The 26,561-nt window shown below is 44.3% G+C and overlaps 1 protein-coding gene across 1 annotated transcript in view; it reads left to right on the top strand.

The window, feature by feature from the left end:
• The first annotated feature begins 355 nt into the window (after positions 1 to 355).
• Positions 356 to 26,561, top strand: part of LOC124711200 (putative ATPase N2B) — a 116,866-nt gene continuing 90,660 nt past the window's right edge. The window contains exons 1-2 of the mRNA XM_047241145.1: positions 356 to 938; positions 1,028 to 1,213. Of these exons, the coding sequence (XP_047097101.1) occupies positions 537 to 938; positions 1,028 to 1,213 (588 nt within the window). The 5' untranslated portion in view covers positions 356 to 536. The remainder of the gene's footprint in view (positions 939 to 1,027; positions 1,214 to 26,561) is intronic.

Genomic DNA, 26,561 nt, shown 5'->3' with positions numbered 1-26,561 from the left:
ACCTAACTAACCCAAGGACATCACACACATCCATGCCCGAGGCAGGATTCGAACCTGCGACCGTAGCAGCAGCGCGGTTCCGGACTGAAGCGTCTAGAACCGCTCGGCCACAGCTGCCGGCGGGATTCTATTCCCATTTCTCTTGCTAGTTTCTTCGTCCACGTTCATATAGCACAAGTGAAGATACGATTTACGGGTGCCCATCGTCGCACCTTGATTGCTGCCTGTAGCAAAAAATTACGACATGAGATACTTCGATGCTAGTCTTTTATTCATACATTGAAGCAAGTGGACAACTTCTTAACAAGACAGTAAATGAAAATAAAAATATGAAACCTTATTACAGAAGGTGTCAAAGAACTATGAAGTATGAACTTTGGTAGGAGGAGCGCAAAATGGCGAGGATCGTGAAGTGTATGAATTATGTTTCTAGGTTATGACTCTAACGTTACATTAAATAATTACATTACAGTAAGTTTAATTGTGAGTTTGGCATATACTTGTAATATCCTTTTGAAGACAATCAACTATGAAAAATGACAATCGCGAGGTGTATGATTTCTTTCAAACCATATACAAAGTTCCCTTATTTAGATGATTGTAAATATTTGAAAGTCCGCCTCATAAATACATCACTCCCCAATTCTAAACTTACCGTGAAATCAGAACTTCAAAATGGTTTTCAATTTGGACCACTTGCAACATTGGATGAAAAGGTTAAAAGTGGCGAACTAATTCATGATGAATATCAAAGAAAAGTTGTTGAAAAGCTGCAGAAAGTTTATAACGACATTGAAAGCTATAGTCCACCAGAAAGTGGCATCTTCAGTAGATTCTTTAAAGGAGTCAAGAGAAAAATTCCTAAAGGTCTCTACATTCATGGAGCAGTTGGTGGAGGAAAAACTATGCTTATGGACATGTTTTACGAATGTTGTAAGGTAAGAAGCCCCAACTTATGCTAACTTTGTTTTCAGATGTATCGCTTTATACAAGTATGACATATCCCCATATTCCCTATACATTCCAGACAGAAGATAAAAGACGTGTTCACTTCAATGCATTTATGTTAGACGTTCATGCAAGAATTCACGAAGTCAAGAAGACAGTGGTGAAGTCATACGATACCACAAAACCACAGCCATTTGATCCTATTGCCCCTGTTGCTAGAGACCTAAGTAACAAAGCCTGGTTGTTATGCTTTGACGAGTTTCAGGTAAGTCAGTAGTGTAGTGGAGATAACTGTTGGCGCTGCCATAGGAAGCATGCCAGCATATTAGATTGCAGTACACCAGCAAGAAGTTAAAGCCATAGTTTGTTTTTTTTTTTTCTTGTGCACACAGTGAATCTGTGAACATAAATAGTCAGGTATTCAGAAACGTTATCTTTTTGAAACACAATTTTGCCTTTTATTGCAGGGAAATTCATCATACTTACTCTGCAAGCCTCTTTGAAATACATGACAGATGGTATATAGCATGCTACCATATGTTTTAAGTTTTCCTCACATTCCAGTTGCTTATGCAGCATGGGTAGAACCGACTGCTTAAATGCCTCTGTGCATCCTGTAATTAGTCTAAATTTGCCTTAACTGTCTCTATGGGTGTGATACTTTGGGGGCTGAAGAATTTCTCTAGATACTTCTCTAAATACTGGTCATGGAAATTTTATAAGAAGATTTTGCAGGATGATTTGCACCTATATTCCAGATTTTTCAATATTTCCATGATGCTATCTCATGATTCAAACAGATCGGACCATTCATGTCACCCTGCTTTATGTACATTTAGTATCCTCCACCAGTAATGTTTAATTTGGGTCCCACACACCGAACATTGCTCTGAGATAGGCAGGGAAACACATGGGATTTGTAAGCAGTCTCGTTTGTAGATTGACTTCATTTTCCCAGTGTTGTGCTAATCAACCAGTCTCCAATCTGTCTCACAGGTGACTGAGCCTATGTGACCCCTCCACTTCTTATTCCTACATATTATTGCACCCAAGCTGACTAATTCCAATCTTTGGTAATTTACATATTACTCATAGGATACTACATTTCTTTTTTCATTTATAGAAATGCATAATTTTACCGACTGAACATTAAAAGCAAGTTGACAGTCTTTAAACCATTCGGAAATGTAATAAAGATTTAAGTGAATATTTGTACTGATTTTATCAGACAGTACTTATAACAGCTAACTACTTCATCTGTGGAAAGTCTGAGGTTGCTATTAATATTTCTGACGGGTCAATACTACATGAACAGCGAAGGTCACAACTTCCCTGGGAACACCTGGTGTTCCTTTTCCATATGCTGATCATTCTCCATCTAAGGTAACATATTATGCCCTCCTTTCCAAGAACCCCTCAATCCAATCACAAAGTTTGCTTGATACCCCATACAGCTGTACTTTTGGTAATAAGCAGGTGTAGTTCTGAGACACAAATATTGCATCGTCCTGAATGCCTTGATCCATGACTCTTAGGATGTCACGAGAAAAGCACAGGTTGAGTTTCGCATGATTCATGTTTTTGGAGTTATGACTGATTGGCATGGTGTTTCTGGAGATATAGCTGGTCGGCATAGAGAGAGTCATTTTGTAGAGATACCTCTATATGTTTGAGCTCAGAATATGTTCTACAATATGTCAACAGGTGAATGTCTGGGGGAGAGGATGGTAATTTTGTGGCTCACTTTTGTTACCATTCTTGTGGATAGATGTGTAGGTAGTGGGGAGCGGGCATGGTAATTACAACCATAAATTATCACTCACAGTCCTGTTACTTGTTATGAATACTTTTATTCTTACAATGTACACACAATGCATGTAGCATAGAGAGCGTACTACAGAGAATTGGTCTGGTAAAGATACAGTTGTTCTTTCTGCGGTAGGGCAGCTATATTATTGTAGCAAGGGGGGGGGGGGGGGGAGCCAGTGGCTCTATGTCCCCACTGGGGCTAGCTGCCGCCCCCTCCCAACAAGTGTGGAGCATGGTGACACATTTACGTTGTGAGTATTGTCCTACTGGCAATGGCAAGGGCCAACATATCTTAGACTGCCAGGTGCCTGGGCGGCTGTAAAGGGCAGCAAACAGATGATGTCAGTGGTGGAGCCAAAGGGGTGGTGGCAGTGTCCGTTGAGGTGTTGGTGGCTGGTGCTGTGTTGTGTGGTGTTGGTAAGGCTGTCAGTCATTGTAATGAAGCGCTCCAGGGCTGACAGAAACAGGTAATCATTCAAAGAAAGAGTGAATTTCAGACCTGCTGTGTCACTTGTAGGCGGAACGAGCATGACCTCGAGAACATGCCATAGCCTAACTGTCTGTTGTCAAATTTGGCCATAACCACGAGTGGTGAGTCCTGTGGTGTTACAGAAATGTCTTCTGGTAGCTAGTCTTGCAGATATAGGCCGACTGTAAATTGGCTTCAGGGGCCTGGAGCTGGGGCCAGTGGAGGGCAAACACTGGGTGTGTCCTCTGAAGTCCATGTTGGCTTTAGGCGGTTCAGTGACACTGTTGTCATTTTTCCAATTTGAAAGATATCAAAATTGTTTGGTCCTCATTTCAACACCTTTTACGGGCCACTGTACACAGGGTGGAGGGCGAGTTTGATGACATCAGTCCTGAGCATGATATATGTACAAGATTGGAGGTCCTTGTGCACAGAGGTTGTCGGTTTGGCGTTGTGGGTGTTGGTGGGATGCGGACGTGGCAGGTGTGGTTTCTGACATGTTTCACTAGGTCCGGCAGGTTGACGTCCACGGGGTCAGACTTGAACTGCCAGACCTTGTTAGTTGTAAGGGACTTTGGGCAGCCAGTGCATGCAATCCAAAGTGTGATGAAAGCTCGGGCGACGCTATCGGCCGAGATATCAGTCAGAGGTGTGGCCTGTCTATGGATGACAAGATGTAGTTGTACCTGTTTGAATCTGGGAATGGCCCCACCAGGTCTATGTTGTCAGGTTGGAAATGGCCCTTCAGGATGGGGAATTTCCTGGTGAGCAGTTGGGCATTAGATCCTGTCTAGGCCTGTTGGCATTGGATGCAGGCTATTGTCCACACAGTCCTGTTTAATATTACTCCAAACAAAATGTTCTGTTACGAGTTTCAATGTCAGGCATACTCTGGGTTGACGCAAGCTGTGGAGGATGTTGGTTGGTTGGTTGTTTTGGGGAAGGAGACCAGACAGCGTGGTCATCGGTCTCATCGGATTAGGGAAGGATGGCGAAGGAAGTCGGCCGTGCCCTTTCAGAGGAACCATCCCGGCATTTGCCTGGAGTGATTTAGGGAAATCACGGAAAACCTAAATCAGGATGGCCGGACGTGGGATTGAACCGTCGTCCTCCCGAATGCGAGTCCAGTGTCTAACCACTGCGCCACCTCGCTCGGTGTGGAGGAGGTTGAAAACGGTCTTCCTGAAGTTCTGTGGGACGACTGGTCGTTACCTACTATGGGATACGTTGCACCAAACTAGTTTGGCTGGGCATGTGATGGTGCACTGCTTGAGCTGGAGACCCGTTGTGTGTACAGACAGCAGGGTTTTAAGGCCTCTGCTAGTTGGTCTAAGACAAGGTGTGCTGATGTGGTGGTGAGTTGTGAGAGGTAGTCAGCCACCAAGTTTTCTGCTCCCCGTACATAGTGGGTGTCCATAGTATATTGTGAAATCAAGTCCACATGGCAGAATTTTTGAGGGGAGATTTTGGCTGGCATCCGCCAGAGGGCGATGGTCTGTGTAGGTAGTAAGCCCTGGATGTCATCTCGAAAGTACTGAACCTAAAAGTCATGGTTGAAAGTTGACCACATTTGCTGGGAGTCAGTAAGTTTCTGTGAGAAAAACCATAGTGTTTTGGTTGCATTGATGACTTCCTGTTGTAGCACCGTCCCAATTGCCTGGTTACTGGCATTGGCCATTATGACCATATGGGCATCCAGCGATGGGAGTGCCACGGTAATGGTCTAAGCGAGCTCAGTTTTGATGTTCTTGAAATCTGCTGGCATATCAGGAGTCCAAGTGAGCTTACGTTTGCCCGACGTGTTCTTGCTGCCGAGTGACTCTGTGAGTAGTAGAAGTGTTTCTGTAGCGTGGGGTGGATGTTGTCGGTAAAATTTAATTACCTCCTAAAAAACAGTGTAACTCTTGATAGTCCATCGGGAGTGGTAGGTTATGGATTTGGTCTATCTTCTCTGGGGTGGGGCAGATGCCCAAAGCATCAACAAGGTGGCCTATGGATGTAACACATTTTTGCCAGAGTTGGCATTTGTCCTCATTGACTACAACACCATATTCTGCTAGTTTGTCGAATACTGCTTGGAGGTGTTTGTGAGATGATAATTACATCATCCATGTAAAAATAGCAAAAGGGCTTGGTAAAAAATAAGTCGTCATTAACCATAGCCAAGTCTGGGCTGTGTTCTTTTATCCAAAGGGCGTAAAGATGAATTCAAATAAGCCAAATGGTGTAATTATTGCTGTCTTTGGGATGTCTTCCGTGGACACTGGGATCTGCGAATAAGCTCTTTTGCAGTCAGACACACTAAAGATGGTTGCACCAGCCAGTCCGTGGGAGAAGTCCTGAATATTGGGCTTGAGTAACTATCAATGATGGTGCATGCATTCAAATGTCTATAGTCCCCGCACAGTTGAGACATTTTATCTTTTTTCATTCTCATAGTAATCAGAGAGGCCCACACACTGTCTGATAGCTTGATGGTGCGCTCGCATAACAGGTCCTTGGCCACCTTTAGTTTGTGATGCGGTGGGACCGGTGTTGGACCGGGTATAGTATCAATTCTGTGTACAGTTCCATTGTGTACGGTGTTCATCTTTTTATGGGGCTGATGTGGAGTAGCAATGGGAGGCACACTATCCAGTCGTGGAGGCAATATCACTGTTTACATTTGATTCACTCATGATAGCAGTATCACTGTTTTTGCATGCACACTTGCGGGAGTGTTGTCACCAGAAGTAAGAGGCACCTCTGGTTCTGAAGGCCTGGCTGTGTCTCGGACACGTGGCTCTCATTCCTGGTGTGACAACAGCTGTTGCTGTATGATGTACAGTTGTATTGTGAGCTCGGAGCAGTAGTTGCAGAGGTTTTATTTAGCTGCTCGTGAGCTGGAATGGTGTGGCAGAGGTCAGTATACACACCAGTTATGGATTTAAGCTCCTCAAACAATGCCTGGCACTTAAGCGTGAGGTCCAGTACTGTTTCAGAAGTAGGAGGTGGGGTTGGTGGAGTCTCGTCCGTCGGTAGGTGGTCACTGTTTACTCCACTGATTGGTGTGTGGCTGTCACAATGTAGTAGTAATGGCCTACCCAGATCTGGCAGAAGATTATAATGCCTCAAAAAATCTTCACCCATTTCTGGCTCTACAGTGTCGGCCACGAAAAATGTCCATGGGCGAGGGTGTAGTTGTCAGCTGACTGTGATAGAGGCTGTGCCTATCATGGGAATCACTGAATTGTTCACAGTGCGTAATTGTATAGCATATAGCAGTTGTATAGCTGAGGCGGCAGCGTGCTAACATCGGCGCCTGTGTCAACTGGGAAGTACTCTCTGAGATGGTCATTGTAGACGAAGAGCCACGCGCTGTTGGAATATAGATGCAGGCTATAATGAGTGTTGTCATGTTTCATAGCGAGGTGACTTGAAACAGGGGAGCAGCCTGGTGCAGCAGCCTGGTGCACCTGTGTCAGGCCACTCTACTAGTTTGGCTAGCTGTGGGATAGATGACAGCTGCGCACATTGGCACTGAAGCGGGTGTGGAACCAGGAGGGTCGGTGTGGCCGAGTATGCACAGCGTCCTGGCCAGATGAGTTGTTGTGACGGTTAGGCATGGGTTGATAGCTGGGCGTGAATGTAGCTGGTGGTTGTTTACATTCCATTACAAATGCAGTACCTGAGTTCTTCGTGGTATCTGATTGTTGGTGCCTCACTGCAGTGGAGTCTTGCGAGGCTACTGTGGGTGCAGCATGGAAGGGCTTGGCTGAGGTCGGAGCAGCCTCGGCAACTACAGATTGGCCTGGCACTGCGCACTGAGTTCTGCGCGGTGGTCTCCGTGAGCATGGCTGGTGTGCAGGCTGGCCCGAGCTGGCTGTGTATGCAACCGGTGTTAACATCCGTGCCAGAGCCGATGCGAGTGTTCATCAAGGCATGATGATGCATGAGGGCAAGCATCCAGTCAGCAAGGTGTAACCAGGTTTCCGGTGGTTTGTCCTCACGCATTAGCATGGGCGTCTGTACTTTTTCAGGCAGCTTGAGAAGCCATAGTGACCAGAGAACATGAGCTGGTAAGAAGTTTGTATTGATTCGGAGGTGTTACCTTCGCCATAGTGCTCACGGGATATCATGGCCCAGTGACGTCTCAGTGATCGCTAGGTGGAGTTGTTGTTCAGGTGAACGCAACAGGTGCTGTAGGATGAGTATCTTTGCTGTCTCGTATCTGTCAGTGGTTGGTGTGTGCAATAGCAGGTAACTTTGAAGATCGGTATTAGTTGTGGAGGTGGTTCAAAAGTGCCAAAAACGTGTCGTAGTTGTCTGTGATCCCGGCTGACTGCATCATGCACTTGCAGAGTGCGCACCATACTTGAGGAGAATCAACTTGTAGCAGTGGCAGTTGTAACTTGGTGTGTGGCTGGTGGTAATCTGCCTGATGGCGAGGGGCCGGGGCCAGTTTGGGGTTGTCATAATCGTGCAGATTCGTGAACACTGTCTGGTGGCACTGACAGACGTGGCAGCTGGCGTCGCACTGCAGTAGTTGTGGTAGGTGTGTTGGTGATGCAGGTGCCGTGACTGATTATCACGGGATGCGGTGATGGTGTCCCATCTGGTGCGTCGGCTTTGTGGAGGACAGAATCATAGCGGGTTGCCGACAAACATGGCACGGTGGATGGGTGGCAGTCGTGGTGGATGGCACATCGGTGTAGGTCACCCAGCGCGGCGGCTGTTGTAGGGACTCCTTGTGTTCCCATGGTGTGTGGGTCGTAGTTGCGTTCAGGCATGCTGTTTTGATATGCTGTGGTCGCAAGGTGTGAAAACCCTGCGTGGTAGCAGGTAGACATGTTGTGCCTGCTTGTTGAGTGATGTCACGTGGCAAGCGTGGCCCAGAGCACGGTGCAGCTGTTGTCGATGTGACGTTGTCACGATGACGTGACGTGGGTTGCGGCGCGGCAATAACGTGTGATGTACAGTATTGCACAGAACATAAAGTTCAGGCGTAGGCTGTGGAAGAACATGGTCTAGCACAAGAAGGTTGCTTGTAGGATGGATTTGTCTGCAATAACCCGTAAATATCTGTTCTCTGCAGTGAAGGCAGTCGTATATGGCGGCGGTTGTTTGTCAACAATTGCAGTACTCTGGAGGGTGTCCGTAATGTGGTATGTTGCACATGGAATGTCAGTATGCGCTGAGTCATTATAATGAAAATGAGAGCGATGTAGTTCATTAACACTGTCACTGATCAGTATATTAGTACCACTGGTTAGTGGGGAGGTGGGGACAGCGGCAGGCAGCCATTGTTCACCGTGTATGGTCACTGTTGAAGTAGCACAGTTAATTAAGGGAGTTGCAGGCTTCGTCTCACCATCTTCACTGATAACATCATACTCGATCTGCGATTTAGTGTGTTCATCCATTTGGCAAGAGGTAATAATGCCCTGGTTCAGCAGTTGTTAAAATAATGGGAACACTGTCGACTGCTCGAGAACCACAGTTGCACTGGTTACATCATCTGGGAACCAGGAAGAACACAGAATAGACACACAAATAAATCATCTGTTGTGATGCCAGGTGATGAAGCACCATTGTGGGGCATATTCTTTGTGGCATGGAGTTTGTATCCCATGGTGATCGGCAGTGTGTCAGTGCGAGTATAACTTGGTATTTTGCAGCACAGTTGAAAAGAAAATAACAGAGTCCCCTCTATAGGTAGTGGGGAATGGATGTGGTAATTATGATGGTAAATAATCACTCACACTCCCATCATTTACTATGAATACTTTTATTCTCTCAGCGTATACATGATTGTGTAGCATAGAGCGCGTACTATGGAGGACTGATATGGCAAAGATACAGTTGTTCTTGCTGTGGTAGGGTAGCGATATTACTGGGAGGTGGAGCCAGTGGTTCTGTGTCCCCACAGATGCGATGCGTGCTTTTTTTCAATTCAGTGGAGCCAGTTTTTTGTTGAGGGCCTCTATAGTAAATTAGGGTTAAAATGGAAGATAACTCAGCTGCTAATTCTGTGTAGAATATGACTGGGATAGTATCAGGCCTTGGTTACTTGTAATGATTTTAAATTGAATTGCAGTGCCATACATAAGACATTACAGAAGCATCTGATTCTATGCGTCTACCATGACACGACACCATCAATATGGCGGAAATGGCTATTCGAGCACATGCGAAATGATGACAATGACATCACTACCTACACACACTAACACATGGGCCAGAATTGAAAATGACATAATAACATCTCATCCAGAAATAAAATGAAACTAACAGGACAACCATGGAAAATTGGGGGTTAAGATGCGGACAAGCTAGGTATACAACAAGAAAAAAAGCACCACAGCATACCAAAATAAATGGTATAAAATTTTTTTAACTACAACATTTCACTACGCCAACAAAACTACAGCAATTGGCATTTCCCTTGAGCTATATAACTCAACTGCAGCTATCGATACCAAAAAGCCAACACCTTCAGCTCCTAAAAGTGGAATTGGACATTTACCTTGACCTATATAGCTCAACCGCCACTATTGATACCCAAAACCCAGCGCCTTCAACTCCAAAAAGTGGAACCAAATCTCAATGAGTCAAAAAATCAAATACCCCACATTCACTAGATCAATTAAAACACAACAGACCTACCATAAATATACAACACGCAGAAAATCACAAATAGAATAAAACCAAAACAAAAATGACTTGCCAACAAAAGCCTCTGCTAGTACCACCTATGCTGTCCACACACACACACACACACACACACACACACACACACACACACACACACACACGTACTATGATACACTCGCGTGAACTGCACTGTCATATCCATACCCAACAAAAAAGCAATAAAAAATTAGACTTATTTTTACACAACAAACACCAAACTAATCAGACTTAACAAAAAAACCAAAAAACTACAACAACCACCTTAATAACTTACTGAAAACACTTCCACAAACCACATTACAGCACCAACTACCTAAAGTCAAAAACCACGTTAGCACGACAACCAAAACCCAAATGAAATCAATACTACCGCATGTTAAACTCAGCATGTCCACATCCACCATCAGAGGGCACAATCAAATACAACAACACAACATCTACAATCACAACCAACTTGAAAACTCCTTGCTGTAGTGACATCAAACACCGCAATACCATTACGTCATGGGTCAAAGCAGACGGGTGGAATTGGATGCTTTAGCTGACCCCACACATACCACTCGTCTTTGATGATGTACGAGAAGTAAGTTGGGTGCTGCTTCTGTTGTTTTCTTAGTAAAATAACTTCTAAGACTGAAGGTTATCATCTCAACTTTTTATACCCACCTCCCCCCCCAGTGTCATTTCCTGTGACATCCATAACCACTTGGACTCTTTTTACCTCTGATGTCACTGATGGCTTTTATGTATGACCAGAATTTCTCAGTGTTTTGTGTGAGGTATTTTGGTAAGGTTCTGCCGTGGTGCTCATTGAACGATTCATATGTTGCGCTCTTGACAGCCAAATGTGTCATTCTGTGTCTCGTCTATAGCCATAGGCTTTGTGTTACACATATTAAGTCACTATTTCCTTATTAATTTCCTTAAGATGACTATACTGTGGAGGGTCCTTCCCACCATTAACTAGGTACATATCTATTACACTATTTTTTTTAAAAACTTCAGCTGCAGTTCTTCTACATGCTCCTGGTGGGAGGTAAATATGAGTACTTTGAGTTCCTCTTTGAGATATGACATGATTGCTTCTTTAAATCTAACTTATTAAAGATTTATATATAAAAACAAAGATGAGGTGACTTACCGAACGAAAGCGCTGGCAGGTCGATAGACACACAAACAAACACAAACATACACACAAAATTCAAGCTTTCGCAACAAACTGTTGCCTCATCAGGAAAGAGGGAAGGAGAGGGGAAGACGAAAGGAAGTGGGTTTTAAGGGAGAGGGTAAGGAGTCATTCCAATCCCGGGAGCGGAAAGACTTACCTTTGGGGGAAAACAGGACAGGTATACACTCGCACACACGCACATATCCATCCACACATACAGCCACAAGCAGACATGTGGAATGTTTCCTTCTATTATATTATTAAAGATTTAAATATGTGTATTTAATTTAGCTTGTAACATTAAAGGCTTATGGTTACCACCCCTGCTTTAGGTATTACTAGATCAGTACTCTTATATCTCCAGCTATAATTAAATTCAATTACTTTTTGATAATAGGAAAAAGGCTTTTAAAAGAATAATAGCAATATCAAACAATAGTAGTTACAATACCCTTTGTATCATAAACAATCAAAATCAGAGTCAGGAAATTAATATATGGAAAATGTTTAGATAAAAGAATAATATATTTCATTCTCTTCATCTGTAAATGATAGGAATTAAATCTCGAACCTAATTAACAAAATATAGATAAGTGATCATTTAGCATTGTTAGATTGCTTATTTTTGCAATTTCAATATTAATGTGATTTTTATGTGTTTAGGAAGTGTCTTAAATTTGTTCTAGCAAAGTAGGGAATATTGTAGAGTGTTTGATAATGTTGTTAAACTATTTCATATTATAAATTATGTTTTGCATTATTATAACCAGTAGTACATTGTAGGAAGAGTATAAATACTCGGCCTCAAGTATTGTTTGGGCGGTGACAGATCTGTGTGTACAGTTGAGATAAGTTGTTGGTGCATGATTCAGGTTTGGATTTACAGTAGAGCAACTTGTGTGTTGGACATTGTCTAAAGCAGCATATTAGAACAGTGCAGTGACAGATTATTTTGGAGTGTTACACAGTTTGATTTAATATCGCAAAAGGCAGAATGGTATGTGACTTTATATTCGTACTTTGTTGAGTATTAGTGTTGAACAATGCAATGGACCTCACACATGCATTTCTATCAGAATATCACCAGTGTAGTATGTGCTACCATCGGTTAGCTGTAGTAGTAACACCGAAGATTGATCATGAGCTCATAAGGATACAGGTTTTGAAGTGAATAAATTTACATACCTACTTTACTTGAGTTGTGGCCTATATCATTGTAGTGAAATCCATTATGGTATCTTGTATTTATTGAAAAAGCATATTTTAGCTCATGTATACAGTCATTGAGGGACACCGAAGGCAAGGTATTCACAGGTATTAAACCATTTCTTAACTACTCACTAACTAGTGGGACATTACAAGCTGCCAACAGCCTTGCCGCAATGGTAACACCAGTTCCCATCAGATCACCGAAGTTAAGTGCTGTCGGGACTGGCTAGCACTTGGATGTGTGACTGTTTGGTCTGCCAAGTGCTGTTGGCAAGCGGGTGCACGCAGCCCTTGTGAGGCAAATTGAGGAGCTACTTGATTCGCAGCTCCGGTCACGAAAACTGACAATGGCTGGGAGAGCAGCAGAGACTGCATGCCCCTCTACATCCGCATACAGTGATGCCTGTAGGCTGAGGATGACACAGCAGTCGGTCATACCGTTAGAGTCTTTCAAGGCCTTTTCGGGCAGAGTTATTTAATTTAGCTGCCTTTCGTACTCTAGTTGTCAGTGTAGGTATAATTGCCTTCCGGTCACTGAGACCAGTTTCAAAACGGGCATTCTGAAAGAGCTTGGACATATTTGTTGCCATTAGTTCTAATATATTTCCACCATGAGTGGGCTCCTGAACTACCTGCTCTAGGTACATATACATCTACATACATAGTTCGCAAGCCACCGTACTGTGCATGGCAGAGGGTATGTTGAACCATTACTAGTCATTTCCTTTCCTATTCCACTTGTGACTAGATTGAGGTAACAATGGCTTTCTGTATGCCTCCGTACGAGCCCTAATTTCTCTTATCTTTCTTTGTGGTCCCTACACAAAATGTACGTTGGTGACGGTAGGGTCATTCCACTGTCAGCTTCAAATGTTGCTCTAAATTTTCCTCAAAAAGAACGTCGCCTTCCCTTGAGAGATTCTGATTTAAGTTCCCGAAGCATGTCTCTAACATGTGTGTGCTGTTTGAACCTACCGGTAGCAAATCCAACAACCTGCCTCTGAGTTGCTTCGTTGTCTTCCTTTAATCTGACCAGGTGGGGATCCATAACACTCAAGCAGCGCTTAAAAATAGATCACACTAATGTCCTATGTGTGGTCTCCTTTACAGATGAACCACAATTTCCCAAAATTCTCTCAAAAACCCAAAGTTGACAACTCGCCTTCCATAACACAATCCTGACATGCTTGTTCCATTTCATATCAGTTGCAACGTTACACCCATGTATTCAAATGACATGACTGTGTCAAGCAGGACACTACTAACATTGTATCCAAATGTTACATGTTTGTTTTTTCTACTCTTCTGTATTAACTTACATTTTTCTAAATTTAGATCTCGCTGCCATTGATGACACCAACTAGAAATTTTGTCAAAGTCATCTTGTATCCTCCTACAGTCACTCAACTGTGTCACTTTACCATACACCACAGCATCACCAGCAAACAGCCACAGATTGCTGCCCACCGTATCCGCCAAATCATTTATGTACACAGAGAATGATAGCGGTCCTATTGCATTTCCCTGTGGCACTCCTGATGTTACCCTTGTCTCTAATGAACACTCACTGCTGAGGATGACATACTGAGTTCTATAACTTACGAAGTCTTCAAGCCACTCACATATCTGTGAACCTATTCCATGTGCTCATACCTTCTTTAACAGTCTGCAATGGGGCATCATGTCAATTGCTTTCTGGAAATCTAGAAATATGGAATCTGCCTGTTGCCCTTCCCCTGTAGTTCACAGGATACTGTGTAAGAAAAGAGCAAGCTGAGTTTTGAATAAGTAATGCTTTCTAAAACCCTGCTGATTCATGGACCGAAGCTTTTTTGTCTCAAGGAAATTTATTGTATTTGAATTTAGTATATGTTTAAGAATTCTGCTGCAAATCGATGTTAAGGGTATTGGCCTGTGATATAGGGGGTCTGTTCTTTTACTGTTCTTATATGTAGAGGTCACCTGCACATTATTACAGTTGCTTGGGACTTCACATTGGGCGAGAGATTCATGATAAATGCAACCTAAGTAAGAGCTCAGTGCCGTTGAGTACTCTATGTAAAACTGATTGGGATTCCATTTGGACCTGGCAACTAATTCGTTTTCAACTCTTCCAGTTGCTTCTCTGTTCCATCGATGCATATTACTATGTCCTCCATATGGGAATGTGTGCAGTGGTCAAATCACAGCATGTTTGTATGATCCTTAAATGCAGAATTCAAAACCTCAGTTGTCCTTTTACTATCTCCTATTGCAACACAAGATTGGTCGAATGATTGGATTGAAGCCTTAGACCCACGTAGTGATTTTACATAGGGCCAGAATTTTCTTGGTTTCCCAACTTGATCCTTTGCTAAGGTATGGCGGTAGTAGTTGTTGTTGTATGCTTCATGCATCGATCTTTTTATTGAAACATGATTATCTTCTAACTTTTGCCCATCATCATTTACATATTCTCTTTTGAAATGAGAGTGCAACAGTCTTTGCTTCCTCAGCATTATCTGAATTTTGCTATTAAACCACAGTGGGTCATTTTCTCCATACTTAGGTATACCTTATTTCCCAAGAGAAGATCTCGGTGTCTGCTATACAATTACTTATGAATAACAGAGTAATATAATTTACACTATTTTTATACCTTCTAATGGATTATTCATTCCATGGTCATAGCACATCTTTGGGCTGCATGTTCTGAGAGTAGGTAGCTCCTCTTCAGCAAGTGGTACTTTCTCGTCCATCATTCTGTTTAGCCAATATGCTCTGCCCATGAAATCCATGACGTGCACAAACAGTGTGTCATTTCCTGAACAATGACTTAACTTCAAGATCACCTTCCCTTGATGACTGCACAACACAAAGCTTTACACCTCGCCTTGGCCCATCAGCATCGACATTGGACTGTTGATAACTGGAAACTGTTGGTTGGCTCTGTAATGGTGTGGGGTGTGTACAGTTGGAGTGATATGGGATCCCTGATATGTCTAGATACGACTCTGACAAGTGACACATAAGTAAGCATCCTGTCTGATCACCTGCATCCATGGACTTGGGCAATTCCAGCAAGACAATGTGACACCCCATATGTCCAGTATGCTACAGAGTGGCTTCAGGAACACTCTTCTGAGTATAAACACTTCCACTGGCCACCAAACTCTCCAGACATGAACATTATTGAGCATATCTGCGATGCCTTGCAACATCCTGTTCAGAAGAGATCTCCACCCCCTCATACTCTTATGGATTTATGGACATCCTGCAGGATTCAAGGTGTCAATTCCCTCCAGCACTACTGTCAGATATTAGTCGAGTCCATGCCATGCCGTGTTGTGCCACTTCTGTGTGCTGATGGGGGCCCTACACGATATTAGGCAGGTGTACCATTTTCTTCGGCTCTTCGTTGTATAAATAGGATGCCAGACTGTACTGTCACAAACCATACTGATGAAAATCCCAATTAAAAAAATTTATACAAATCACCTTCTGGTAAGAATCCATTTTTTCATAATTATGTACATTTAACCTGTGTGCATTTGCAGCCAGTTGCATCATTCCTTATCAGATGCTTCATTAATGTGGAACTATCACGGAATAGCAGAAGGAACATTTAAAGATAGAAGGTAGGACAGTAAAACGGGAAGAACCAATGCAGAGAAGACAAAATATGAAATGGTGCATTAGTTTGTGTATCTTGTTATCATATAACCCCTTTTCCTCTCCGTTGGCCAGAAATACTTCTTTAGGGTGAGGAATGTCAACTATTTTATAAGGTCCGTCATAGTGATGAAAAAAAAATTCTTTTTTCAAATTTGAACTATTGTGCTATGCTTTTAGTAGCACTAAGTCACCTATGTTGAAACTAGGTGCAACTGAGTTTTCATTATCTTCTCTCACCCTAATTTCAGATTGATTCTTTAATTGTCCTCTACACACTTTTGTATGTCATCAAAGGTATGTTTTCAGTCTCAGGCCAGGTAAAATATTTTAATAAAGATTTTCCAATGAATTTCTTGTGAGTTACCTCTATACCTACTGGTTTGTCCCATTTGGTCTCTATGTATTATTTTAATTTTCAAGCAACCAATACCAAGTGCACACCACCAGTAGATTGTTTTTACTATTAGTCACAAATACACAGTTACACCTTGTTCAGTGATCCCATTGTCTACCGTCTTGGTATTTCTTCCTATACTTCTGTACATAGACTCACTGGAGTAGCATATAGTTTACAACATAGTGACCTATTGTCTTTTGTTTTAATCCTACAAACATAATTTCCAGTCACTCTGGGTTTGTCAGAGAAAATTTCCTTTGCTTGAGTTAAACATTTTATAATTCCTGTTTCTGTTCTTCCATTTATGTACGTTATTCATAAAACTTCAGCTGCATACTCTCATCTATTTCAGCCATTGTGTCCAAAGTATTATCTACTGTTACTGCTTTTGCTATTGCTACTAAATATATCTTGGTTAAATACAGTTGGATTATTCTTGTATGGTACCTTATAAGTAATAGTTCCACTATTCGAAGATATCCCATTAGTATTAAAATTGAGGGACACTTCGTTGCAATAATCAGTGTAGCCCTAGCAATATATTTAGATTTAAATTTGGGACAGCTAATAAGATGTGATAAAAAATGGAGTCATAAATTGCTATAGGTATTGTCTCTTTTACAGGTTTCCCTTTACCTCCTGTTATCCTTGTCTCGTGAACACCAGTTACAGGTAGTATTGGGCATTTCCACTTATTTCAAATGCTGGACATAAATTCCTGAGAAATTATGGATATCTCACTACCCACATCCAGGTGAATATCTACATCAGTTTCAAAAAATTTTCCCACAGCTATAAGCTTTATTTGTTCCTTCTTTTCCTCTTCCAGTAGCCAGTCATGTGAGGAAACTGTATGTGTAAGAGCTACTACTTTTTTTTACTTGAGGACCTTGTGCTATTGCATCACCCTGATGATCGGCCCAGATCCTGGAATAATTTTTGTTTTCCGACCCCTGGTTCAAATTGGACTGATCACTGATGCATAAGTCCCTGTACCATTTACTTTGTTGGAAGGGAATGTCAGAGATTGCTCATTGATTCGGTTATTTCTCCTACTGTTATTTTGTCTTTTTACTTTACAGAGTTTGCTTTCATTCCTCCTTTGAAATCTTGAAGGATAGTGATTCCTTTCATCATTCCCCTCTGCATGTTGTCCTCTTGGGAATAATTTATTCTTTCTTTGCCCCTCTGCATGATTGTCCTCTTGGGAATAATTTGTTCTTTCTTTGCTTAGGTTACGTAAACTTTTGATAGATGTCAGTAAATTGAAGCATTTGTCCACCTCTACCAGACTTCTTTACATACATGATAAAGTAATCAGCTCACCAGTATGTTAACTAAACGCCCTTTGTGTATTTGACTGTCTAAATATTTAGCCTTTGTGAGGTGACACACCACATATTTGTTGTAGGAACCCCAACTATTATTATAATATTTTGGATCAAGTAACTTATTTATTTATTTATTTATTTATTCATTCCATGTGATCTGATGGTACACAGTGTGTTGCAGATGTCGGAAAATATCAGTTAACATTGTTAACATATATTAACATATAGTATCCTAATGTATTATATTGCAAAGATTGGTTAAGTTTACTTCACTCCAATTGCTCAATGTTTTCAGTTTAAAACATATAGTAAGATTGCTGTTCTAAGTATTCATTTATAGAGTAAAAACAGTGACACAACAAATATGACTTCACAGCTTTGCTAAATTTTATGTTGTCTTCGATGGACTTAATACTAGTGGGAAGATTGTTGAAAAGTTGGAGGCCCATGTGGAAAGCTCCCTTTTTACACAGTTGACTGTTTGTATGTAAAACATGCAGATTCGAGTTTTTCCTGGTGTTGTGTTTATGTATTTCACTGTTTTTTATGACTTTCAAGTCAGTTGGCACTATGTGGTTTCTGAAAAATTTTAAGAGTCTTGAGAATGTATAGGAAAGGCAGTGTAAGGATTTCCAACTTTCTGAAGATGGGTTTGCAGAAGTCTCTGGGTTTGCTCCCAGTAATAATCCTCATTGCTCTCTTCTGGATTTTGAATGTGCCCAGGGCAGTTGGAGAATTTCCTCCAAATATCACTCTATATTTTAGGTGCGCTTGTATGTAAGTGTAGTATGTGCTGATTAATGTTTTCAGGCTAGCACATGATTTCAGTACACTCAATGCATAACAGCCAGTACTAATTCTGGCATTTTCCTTCCCTGTATGTGTATTCCATTTCATGTTATCTTGACCCCACAGACCCAGGAATTTGAAAACAGTGTCAGTATCTATTGGCTGATTATTTACAGTGACAAGTGACTGAGAGGAATTTGCATTTTGTGTTGTGTGAAAGCTCATGGAAGCTGTCTTTTTGGTGTTGCTAGTTAATCTGTTGATTTTAGCCCAGTTGATGAGTTGTTCAGTGACCAAGTTCACAGCTTTTTGCACAGCCTCTGTATTCTTCCCTTTGAGGAGTACAGTTGTGTCATCACCAGATATTATTGTTTTGTGTGCATCTACATTCTGGCTCAAGCCATTAATATACAGGAGGAAAAGTAGAGGTTACAATACTGAGCCCTGTGGTACACTTTGCTTTACAGTTTTATTACTTGATAGGATTTCATGCTGACACTCTGCATTCGACTGGTTAGGAATGATCCAGTCCAATTGTTTGCAGTTCCTCTGATACCATAGTGTTCTATTTTTTTCCAGCAATATTTTGTGGTCAACAGTGTCAAAAGCCTTTGACAAATCCAGAAATATGCCTGTTATGGGTTGTTTTTTATCTAACAGATCTAATAGCATATTTATGCAATCATATACTGCAGATTGATTCAGTAGATTTGTTGCTTCTGAACCCATGTTGAGCTAAACTTAGTAAATCTTTTTTTTTTTTCAATAATGTCCATCAGTTTTCTGTACATTATTTTTTCAAAAACTTTAGAAAAGCAGGATGAGATTGAGATAGGCTTGTAGTTATTCATGTCTTTATTATCACCTTTTTTAGAAGACAGGAATTACTTTAGAAAGTTTCAGAGCTTCAGGGAAAGTACCTGCCTGGAAAGAACAGTCACAGAGGTGAGTTAATGCTTCAGCAATTGTGTGTACACAATTTTTGATTACAGCTGCTGGGATACCATCAATTCCAGCTGAGTACGAATTTTTTAACACTCTGAGGGCTTTTGCAACATCATTTTCAGTGACTGGTAATGAAAATTGATTCTGCACAGGTGTGATATTTTTGACCAATTTTTCAACTATGCTCGTAAAGAAATTGTTGAAAGAGCTCACCACAACTTCGGGATTAGATATAGATTCATTGTTGAGTTTGATTTCTACCTTCGTGTGTGTAGCTTTCATTTCCCCTCTTTCCCGTTTTATGATATTCCACATTGCTTTTACTTTATTACTGGATTTGTCAATGTACTCATCATTTTGCATCCTTTTTGCTTGTCTTATCACTCTTCTTAGGATACATGTGTAGTTTTTATAGTATTCTGTTAGTTGGGGGGAGTCACTACTTTGTTTCATAACATGTGGAGTATTCTTTTATGTTTGCAAGAGATTTTTATAGCTGGTGTAATTCAAGTCTTGTTTCTCATATTATTATTATTTATTCTTACTGGTTTTTGTGGAAAAGCCTCTTCAAAGTGGTGGATCATTTTGTCAAGAAATGTGTTGAATTTCATGTTGACATCATTGGCTGTGTACATCTCTGTCCACTTTTCTTTACTAAGGAGGGCATTTAGCTTGTTCAAGTTATCTTGAGTGAAAACCCTTCCTAAAGTTTTAGGTGGGACTGGGTTTGAGGTATCTTTGCTAACATCGACCTTTAGAATGACAGCTTGGTGGTCACTGAATCCTGAATTGTATTCTTCTAGAGTTGGGTTAAGTTTATTTCTATTTGCAAAAATTTGATCTAGAGCTGTCTTGGATGTGGGTGTTATCCTAATGGGCTCATTTACAAGGCCATGCAGAGTATAAGTTTTTGCAATGTCAATCAATGTCTCCCTGTTTCTGTTGTGGGTGAGAAAGTCTATATTAAAGTCACCACATATAATCACATCCTGTTTGCACTGACTTATTTTGGATAGAAACAAGTCCATTTGTAACAGAAAATCATTAATACTACTCGATGGGGGACGGTAAATTTTAGCTACAATTAGATTTAGATCTATAAGCTTTATGGCTGCACATTCAAAGATCTTGTCTGTTCCTATTCCTTTAGGGTACGAAGTGGGCTATATTCAATGTGTTGTTTTATGAAGATGGCAACCCCACCATGTCCATCATTTGATCTGGAGTAGTGTTCACACAATTTGAAATGTGGTAGTGAGATTAACTTAACTTCATCAGTGCAGAGCCAGTGCTCTGCTAGGCATACTACTGAGATACCACTGAGTTCACTGGTCAGCAAAATGCTTAAGTCACCACTTTTGTTGCTCAAGGATTGGACATTGTGATAATAGATTTTCAGGTCTGAGTAGGGTTTACTCAGGGGGCTCAAAGTCATATTTACTGTGTCACTGGCCTTTATTATAGATTATGCTGTATTCCAGATATATTGGCTTCTGAGCAGTTGTGCTGGTTCTGTTTGTCATCCTTGGCAGCCAACTCATCTTCTAGGTGGTCCTGAAAAGTATCCACATGCACTTCACACTGCTGAGGCATCACATTGTCGTTTTGGAGGGATGTCTCGATAATGTTCACCATCACATTATTGATCCTTTCAGGTTCCTGACCTTTTTGAGTGGTCAAGGGGTTTGTGTTTAGTCTCTGCGACTTTGTGACCCATTTGTCTAGTGTAGTTTGCACAGTATGGCCACTATTAATCTTTTTTATTTCCCATCTTGATTGTCTTGATCCAATTGCTTATAAGCACCTGTTTATGGTTTCTTACTTTTGGTTTCATATTGTCTCCCATAGTTGTCAGGAAGGCCAGTTTATTGCAGATAATCTCCTTGCCACATTTGTTTAGGTGGAAACCATGTGTTGTGAAGCGGTTTCTGGCTTGTCTCTATATTTCAAAGTTCACAGCAATTCTTTTTTTGTATGCATGTTTTGCTAAATTCAGTACTTGTATCAGGTGGAGGTTTTTGGTATTAATTTTACTATTTAAATTATGACCCCCCTGCGGGTTCGGGGGTTAGAATAGGCCCGCGGTATTCCTGCCTGTCGTAAGAGGCGACTAAAAGGAGTCTCCAACGTTTCGGCCTTATGTGATGGTCCCCTCTTGGGTTTGACCTCCATCTATCTAAATTATTCCGAAGAGCGAGCCAATTGGGGAAGGGCACCTTACATGGTGCACTGTATCCTTCGTGCAATTAGACCTATAGCCGTCTTTCGCGTCGTTGCAATGGTGTCCCGCTCGTTTTCGATCTCTTGGGCGATTACCACGCTGCACTCTGCAGTGTTTCTTTTAACTGTGACGACGACCTTGGCTATTTTTGCACCTAAGATCCAGCACGGTAGCCAGTCCGTTGTGGTGGGGTCGCCATGTACCCTCTTGGTTGTAGCCCCCTGACAACACAGGGATCGCTCTACTGATGCCTGCGCCGTTCACTCCCCACGTATGCCAAGGAGTAGATGCCCATCTCCCTGGGGCATCAGGACTCCCGGCAATGGCCATCCTGCCAGATGGCCTTTGCTGTGGCTGGGTGGCACCCGTGGGGAGGGCCCTTGGTCGGAGTAGGTGGCATCAGGGCGGATGACCCGCAATGAAGCGTGGTACATCATCTGTCGCTGGCGGCCAGCCGTCAGCAGTCTCTAAGCGTTCGAGAGCCCATTTTAAAGGTAACGTTTATGACCCCAAATCGTTCCCCTCCCTCGCCACTCCATGGGAGGAACGACAGGCATTGCGTGACACTGAGACGTATTCGCCCAGATATCTTGTCTGTACCAGAGCTGATGGAGAATCTTTTCTATCCGTGAAGCCTCAGTTCTTTGTAGAGCATTTAGAGGACAAGTTCGGTGAGGTGGAGGGCTTGTCCAAGATGCGGTCTGGATCGGTGTTGATAAAAACGGCATCCTCTGCCCAGTCACGGAGGTTGCTCAATTGTGACAAGTTGGGGGATGTTTCCGTTAGCATCACGCCGTATAAGAGTCTGAACATGGTCCAGGGTATTATATTCCACAGGGATCTTCTTCTGCAGTCCAACGATGAATTACGCGCCAACCTCGAACGACGAGGTGTTTACTTCGTCCGGCGCGTCCATCGGGGTCCGAGGGATAATCAGGTCGCCACCGGTGCCTTCATCTTGGCCTTTGAGGGTGATGTCTTACCCGAAAAGGTTAAGGTGATGGTTTACCGTTGTGATGTGAAACCATATATCCCTCCTCCGATGCGGTGTTTTAAATGCTGGAAGTTCGGGCACATGTCATCTCGCTGTACTTCCAGCATGACGTGTCGGGATTGCGGACGTCCTTCGCATCCCGATACTCCATGTGCCCCGCCTCCTATCTGTGTTAACTGCGGAGAACACCATTCCCCCTGCTCGCCGGACTGTAGGATATTGCAGAAAGAACGGAAGATAATGGAATATAAGACCTTGGACCGGCTGACCTACCCCGAGGCTAGACGGAAATATGAGAGGCTCCATCCTGTGGCAATGCCGTCCACCTACGCCGCTGCTGCAACGACGGTTCTCCCGTCATCACGAATCGGCTCGAAGATCGGTCAGCATCCACCGGCCCCCTTGCTTGTGGGGGGCACTTCACACCCTGTTGCTCCTGTTCCATCTTCTTCAGGAGCAACACCCTCCCAACCTTCGGGGACATCAGCTCCCCCTTCTCAGCCGGAGAAGCGTAAGACTTCTTTGGCTGCTCTCGCCAGGAAGGGATCCCTTGGGGACCTCCCTTCGCAGGTTCCGACCAGTGGAAAAGCGGACGCCCGCAAGTGGTTGAAACAACCGCCAGTCCCTGGTCGTCGGGCCTCGCGGTCGTCGTCTGTCCCTGAGACTGACCCCGTGAAGCCCATGCAGCCTGAAGCGCCGAAGGCACAGCGTGACAAGCACAAAAAGAAGAAAGTCCCCAAGACCACCGGTAATGCGGTGGCACCGATCCCACCGCTTCCTACAAGCTCTGCCTCTGAGGACGAGGTGGAGATTCTGGCGTCCGCTGAGGACCTCGCTCTTGCCGGTCCCGCGGACGCAATGGATGGCATTTGCACGGATGCTCCATCGGAGGCAGCAGGTGACCCAGTGGCGTAATCTGCCTTCCCAGTCCCGTCACGCCTTTCCTAGCCATGGACAACACCATCCTCCAGTGGAACTGCAGCGGTTTCTTCCGCCATCTAGCTGAGCTCCGCCAACTTATCAGCCTTCACCCTTTCTTCTGCATTGCTCTCCAGGAAACTTGGTTTCCAGCAATGCGAACCCCCGCCCTCCGTGGCTATCGGGGTTATTATAAGAACCGAGCAGCTTATGAAAGGGTGTCTGGTGGCGTCTGCATCTATGTCCTTCACACTCTGCACAGCGAGTCTGTCCCTCTCCAGACGCCTTTAGAGGCTGTCGCTGTACGCGTGTGGACGCCACAGGCTGTTACCGTCTGCAGTCTTTACATTCCACCGGATGGTGATGTCTCGCAGCATGTCCTGGCTGCACTGGTCGCCCAATTGCCGCCACCTTTCTTGCTATTGGGCGACTTCAACGCTCACAACCCTCTGTGGGGTGGGTCAGTGGCAACAGGTCGAGGTGCCATCGTTGAGCATTTATTGTTGCAGCTCGATCTCTCGCTGTTAAATGATGGTGCCTTCACACACTTCAGTGTGGCGCATGGCACCTACTCCGCCATTGACCTTTCAATCTGTAGCCATAGCCTCTTACCGTCTGTCCAATGGAGTGTGCATGACGACCTGTGTGGTAGTGACCATTTTCCGATCATTTTGTCACTACCACAGCGCCACTCTTCTGGGCGCCCTAGCAGATGGGCTATGAATAAGGCTGACTGGGACTTGTTCTCCTCCACTGCCGCTTTTGAGCCTCTCTCTACCGATGACATTGATGCGGTGGTTCAATCGGTCACCACCGGCATCGTTACTGCCGCCGAATCTGCCATTCCCCATTCCTGTGGGTCCCCTCGGCGGAAGGCTGTGCCTTGGTGGTCGCCTGAGATCGCTGAAGCGATTAAAGATCGCCGGCGGGCGCTCCAGCGTCACAAGCGACATCCCTCCCTCGACCACCTTATCGCCTTCAAACGGCTGCGTGCGCGGGCCCGCCTCCTTATCCGCCAAGGCAAAAAGGAGTGCTGGGAGCGGTATGTGTCCACCATTGGCCTCCATGTCACTCCATCGCAGGTCTGGGCCAGGATTCGACGCGTCTACGGCTATCGGCCACCTGTCAGCGTCCATGCGCTCTCACTGAATGGAGCAGTTTGTACCGACTCCGACGTCATTGCAAATCGCTTAGCAGAGCATTTTGCTATGAGTTCCGCTTCTGCGAATTACCCCCAGGCCTTCCGCTCCATTAAGGAGCGGATGGAACGTCGGAGCCTTTCGTTTCGCACCAACCACCCAGAATCTTACAATGCTCCATTTAGTGAGTGGGAATTTCGCAGTGCCCTCGCTGCTTGCCCTGATACCGCTCTTGGGCCAGATGGCATCCACTGTCAGATGCTGAAACACCTTTCAGTGGACTGCCAGCGGCGCCTTCTCGATCTTTACAACCGTCTTTGGGTCGAGGGGGAGTTTCCGTCGCAATGGCGGGAAGGCATTGTCATCCCCGTTTTGAAGCCTGGAAAGAACCCTCTGGAGGTGGACAGCTACCGTCCCATTAGCCTCACCAACGTTCTTTGCAAGTTGCTTGAACGGTTGGTGAGCCGGCGCTTGAATTGGGTACTGGAGTCTCGGGGCCTTCTGGCTCCATCTCAGGGTGAGTTCCGTAAAGGCCGCTCCGCCACCGACAATCTGGTGAGTCTGGAGTCGGCCATCCGTACTGCTTTTGCCCGCCGTCAGCACCTGTTCGCTGTCTTTTTCGACATGCGGAAGGCGTATGATATGACATGGCGTCATCACATCCTTTCTACGCTTCATGGATGGGGTCTTTTTATCCGCAATTTTCTGTCGTCTCGTACCTTCCGCGTGCAAGTCGCGGCCTCATATAGTTCCTCCCACGTCCAGGAGAACGGTGTGCCACAGGGTTCTGTTTTAAGTGTCTGTCTGTTTTTAATAGCCATTAACGGGCTTGCTGCGGCCGTGGGAAATTCTGTCTCCGCTTCCCTGTATGCTGACGACTTCTGCCTTTATTACAGCTCTACTGGCATTGCAGCTGCTGAACGTCAGCTACAGGGCGCTATCCGTAAGGCGCAGTCTTGGGCTGTAGCGCATGGGTTTCAGTTTTCGGCAGCCAAGACCTGCGTTATGCATTTCTGCCGGCGCCGAACAGTCCATCCTGAGCCGCGGCTTTATCTTGCCGATGAAGTCCTTGCTGTGGTGGAGACCCACAGGTTTTTGGGGGTGGTTTTCGATGCCCGGTTGACTTGGCTGCCTCATATCCGGCAGCTGAAACAGACGTGTTGGCGGCATCTAAACGCTCTGAGATGCTTGAGCAACACCCGCTGGGGCGCCGACCGCTCTACACTGTTGCGGCTCTACCAGGCGTTAATCCAGTCCCGTCTGGATTATGGGAGCCTGGCTTATGGCTCAGCATCCCCATCTGCGTTACGGGTGCTGGACCCGATTCTCCACAGCGGGATACGCCTTGCCACTGGTGCTTTCCGCACCAGCCCTGTGGACAGCGTACTAGTGGAGGCAGGTGTACCTCCACTGCGGTTCCGACGCCAACGTTTGCTGGCCGCTTATGCTGCCCATGTTCTAAGCTCGCCCGGGCATCCAAACTATCGCCTCCTGTTCCCGCGGTCGGTCGTCCGTATGCCCGAACGTCGGCCCCGGTCTGGTTGTACAATAGCGGTCCGCGTCAAAGAGCTTCTCTCTGGGCTCCAGGGTTTCACTGTTCCACCTCCTTTCCGGGCTACTTTGCATACACCCCCATGGTGTGTTCGTCGCCCTAGCCTTCGGCTCGACTTGGCACAGGGCCCTAAGGACTCAGTCCCTCCAGAGGCCTTCCGCCGCCGCTTTTATTCCATCCTGGCCACGTATCAGGGCTCTGGTGTTGTTTACACTGACGGTTCGATGGTTGCTGGTCGTGTCGGATATGCGCTCACTCTAGGGGACCTTTCCGAACAACGTTCCTTACCGGATGGCTGCAGCGTTTACACTGCTGAACTGGTCGCCATCTTTCGTGCCCTAGAGTC

Source organism: Schistocerca piceifrons, chromosome 8, assembly GCF_021461385.2.
Source record: "Schistocerca piceifrons isolate TAMUIC-IGC-003096 chromosome 8, iqSchPice1.1, whole genome shotgun sequence".
NCBI lineage: Eukaryota > Metazoa > Arthropoda > Insecta > Orthoptera > Acrididae > Schistocerca > Schistocerca piceifrons.
This window is presented reverse-complemented; position numbering and strand designations above follow the sequence as displayed.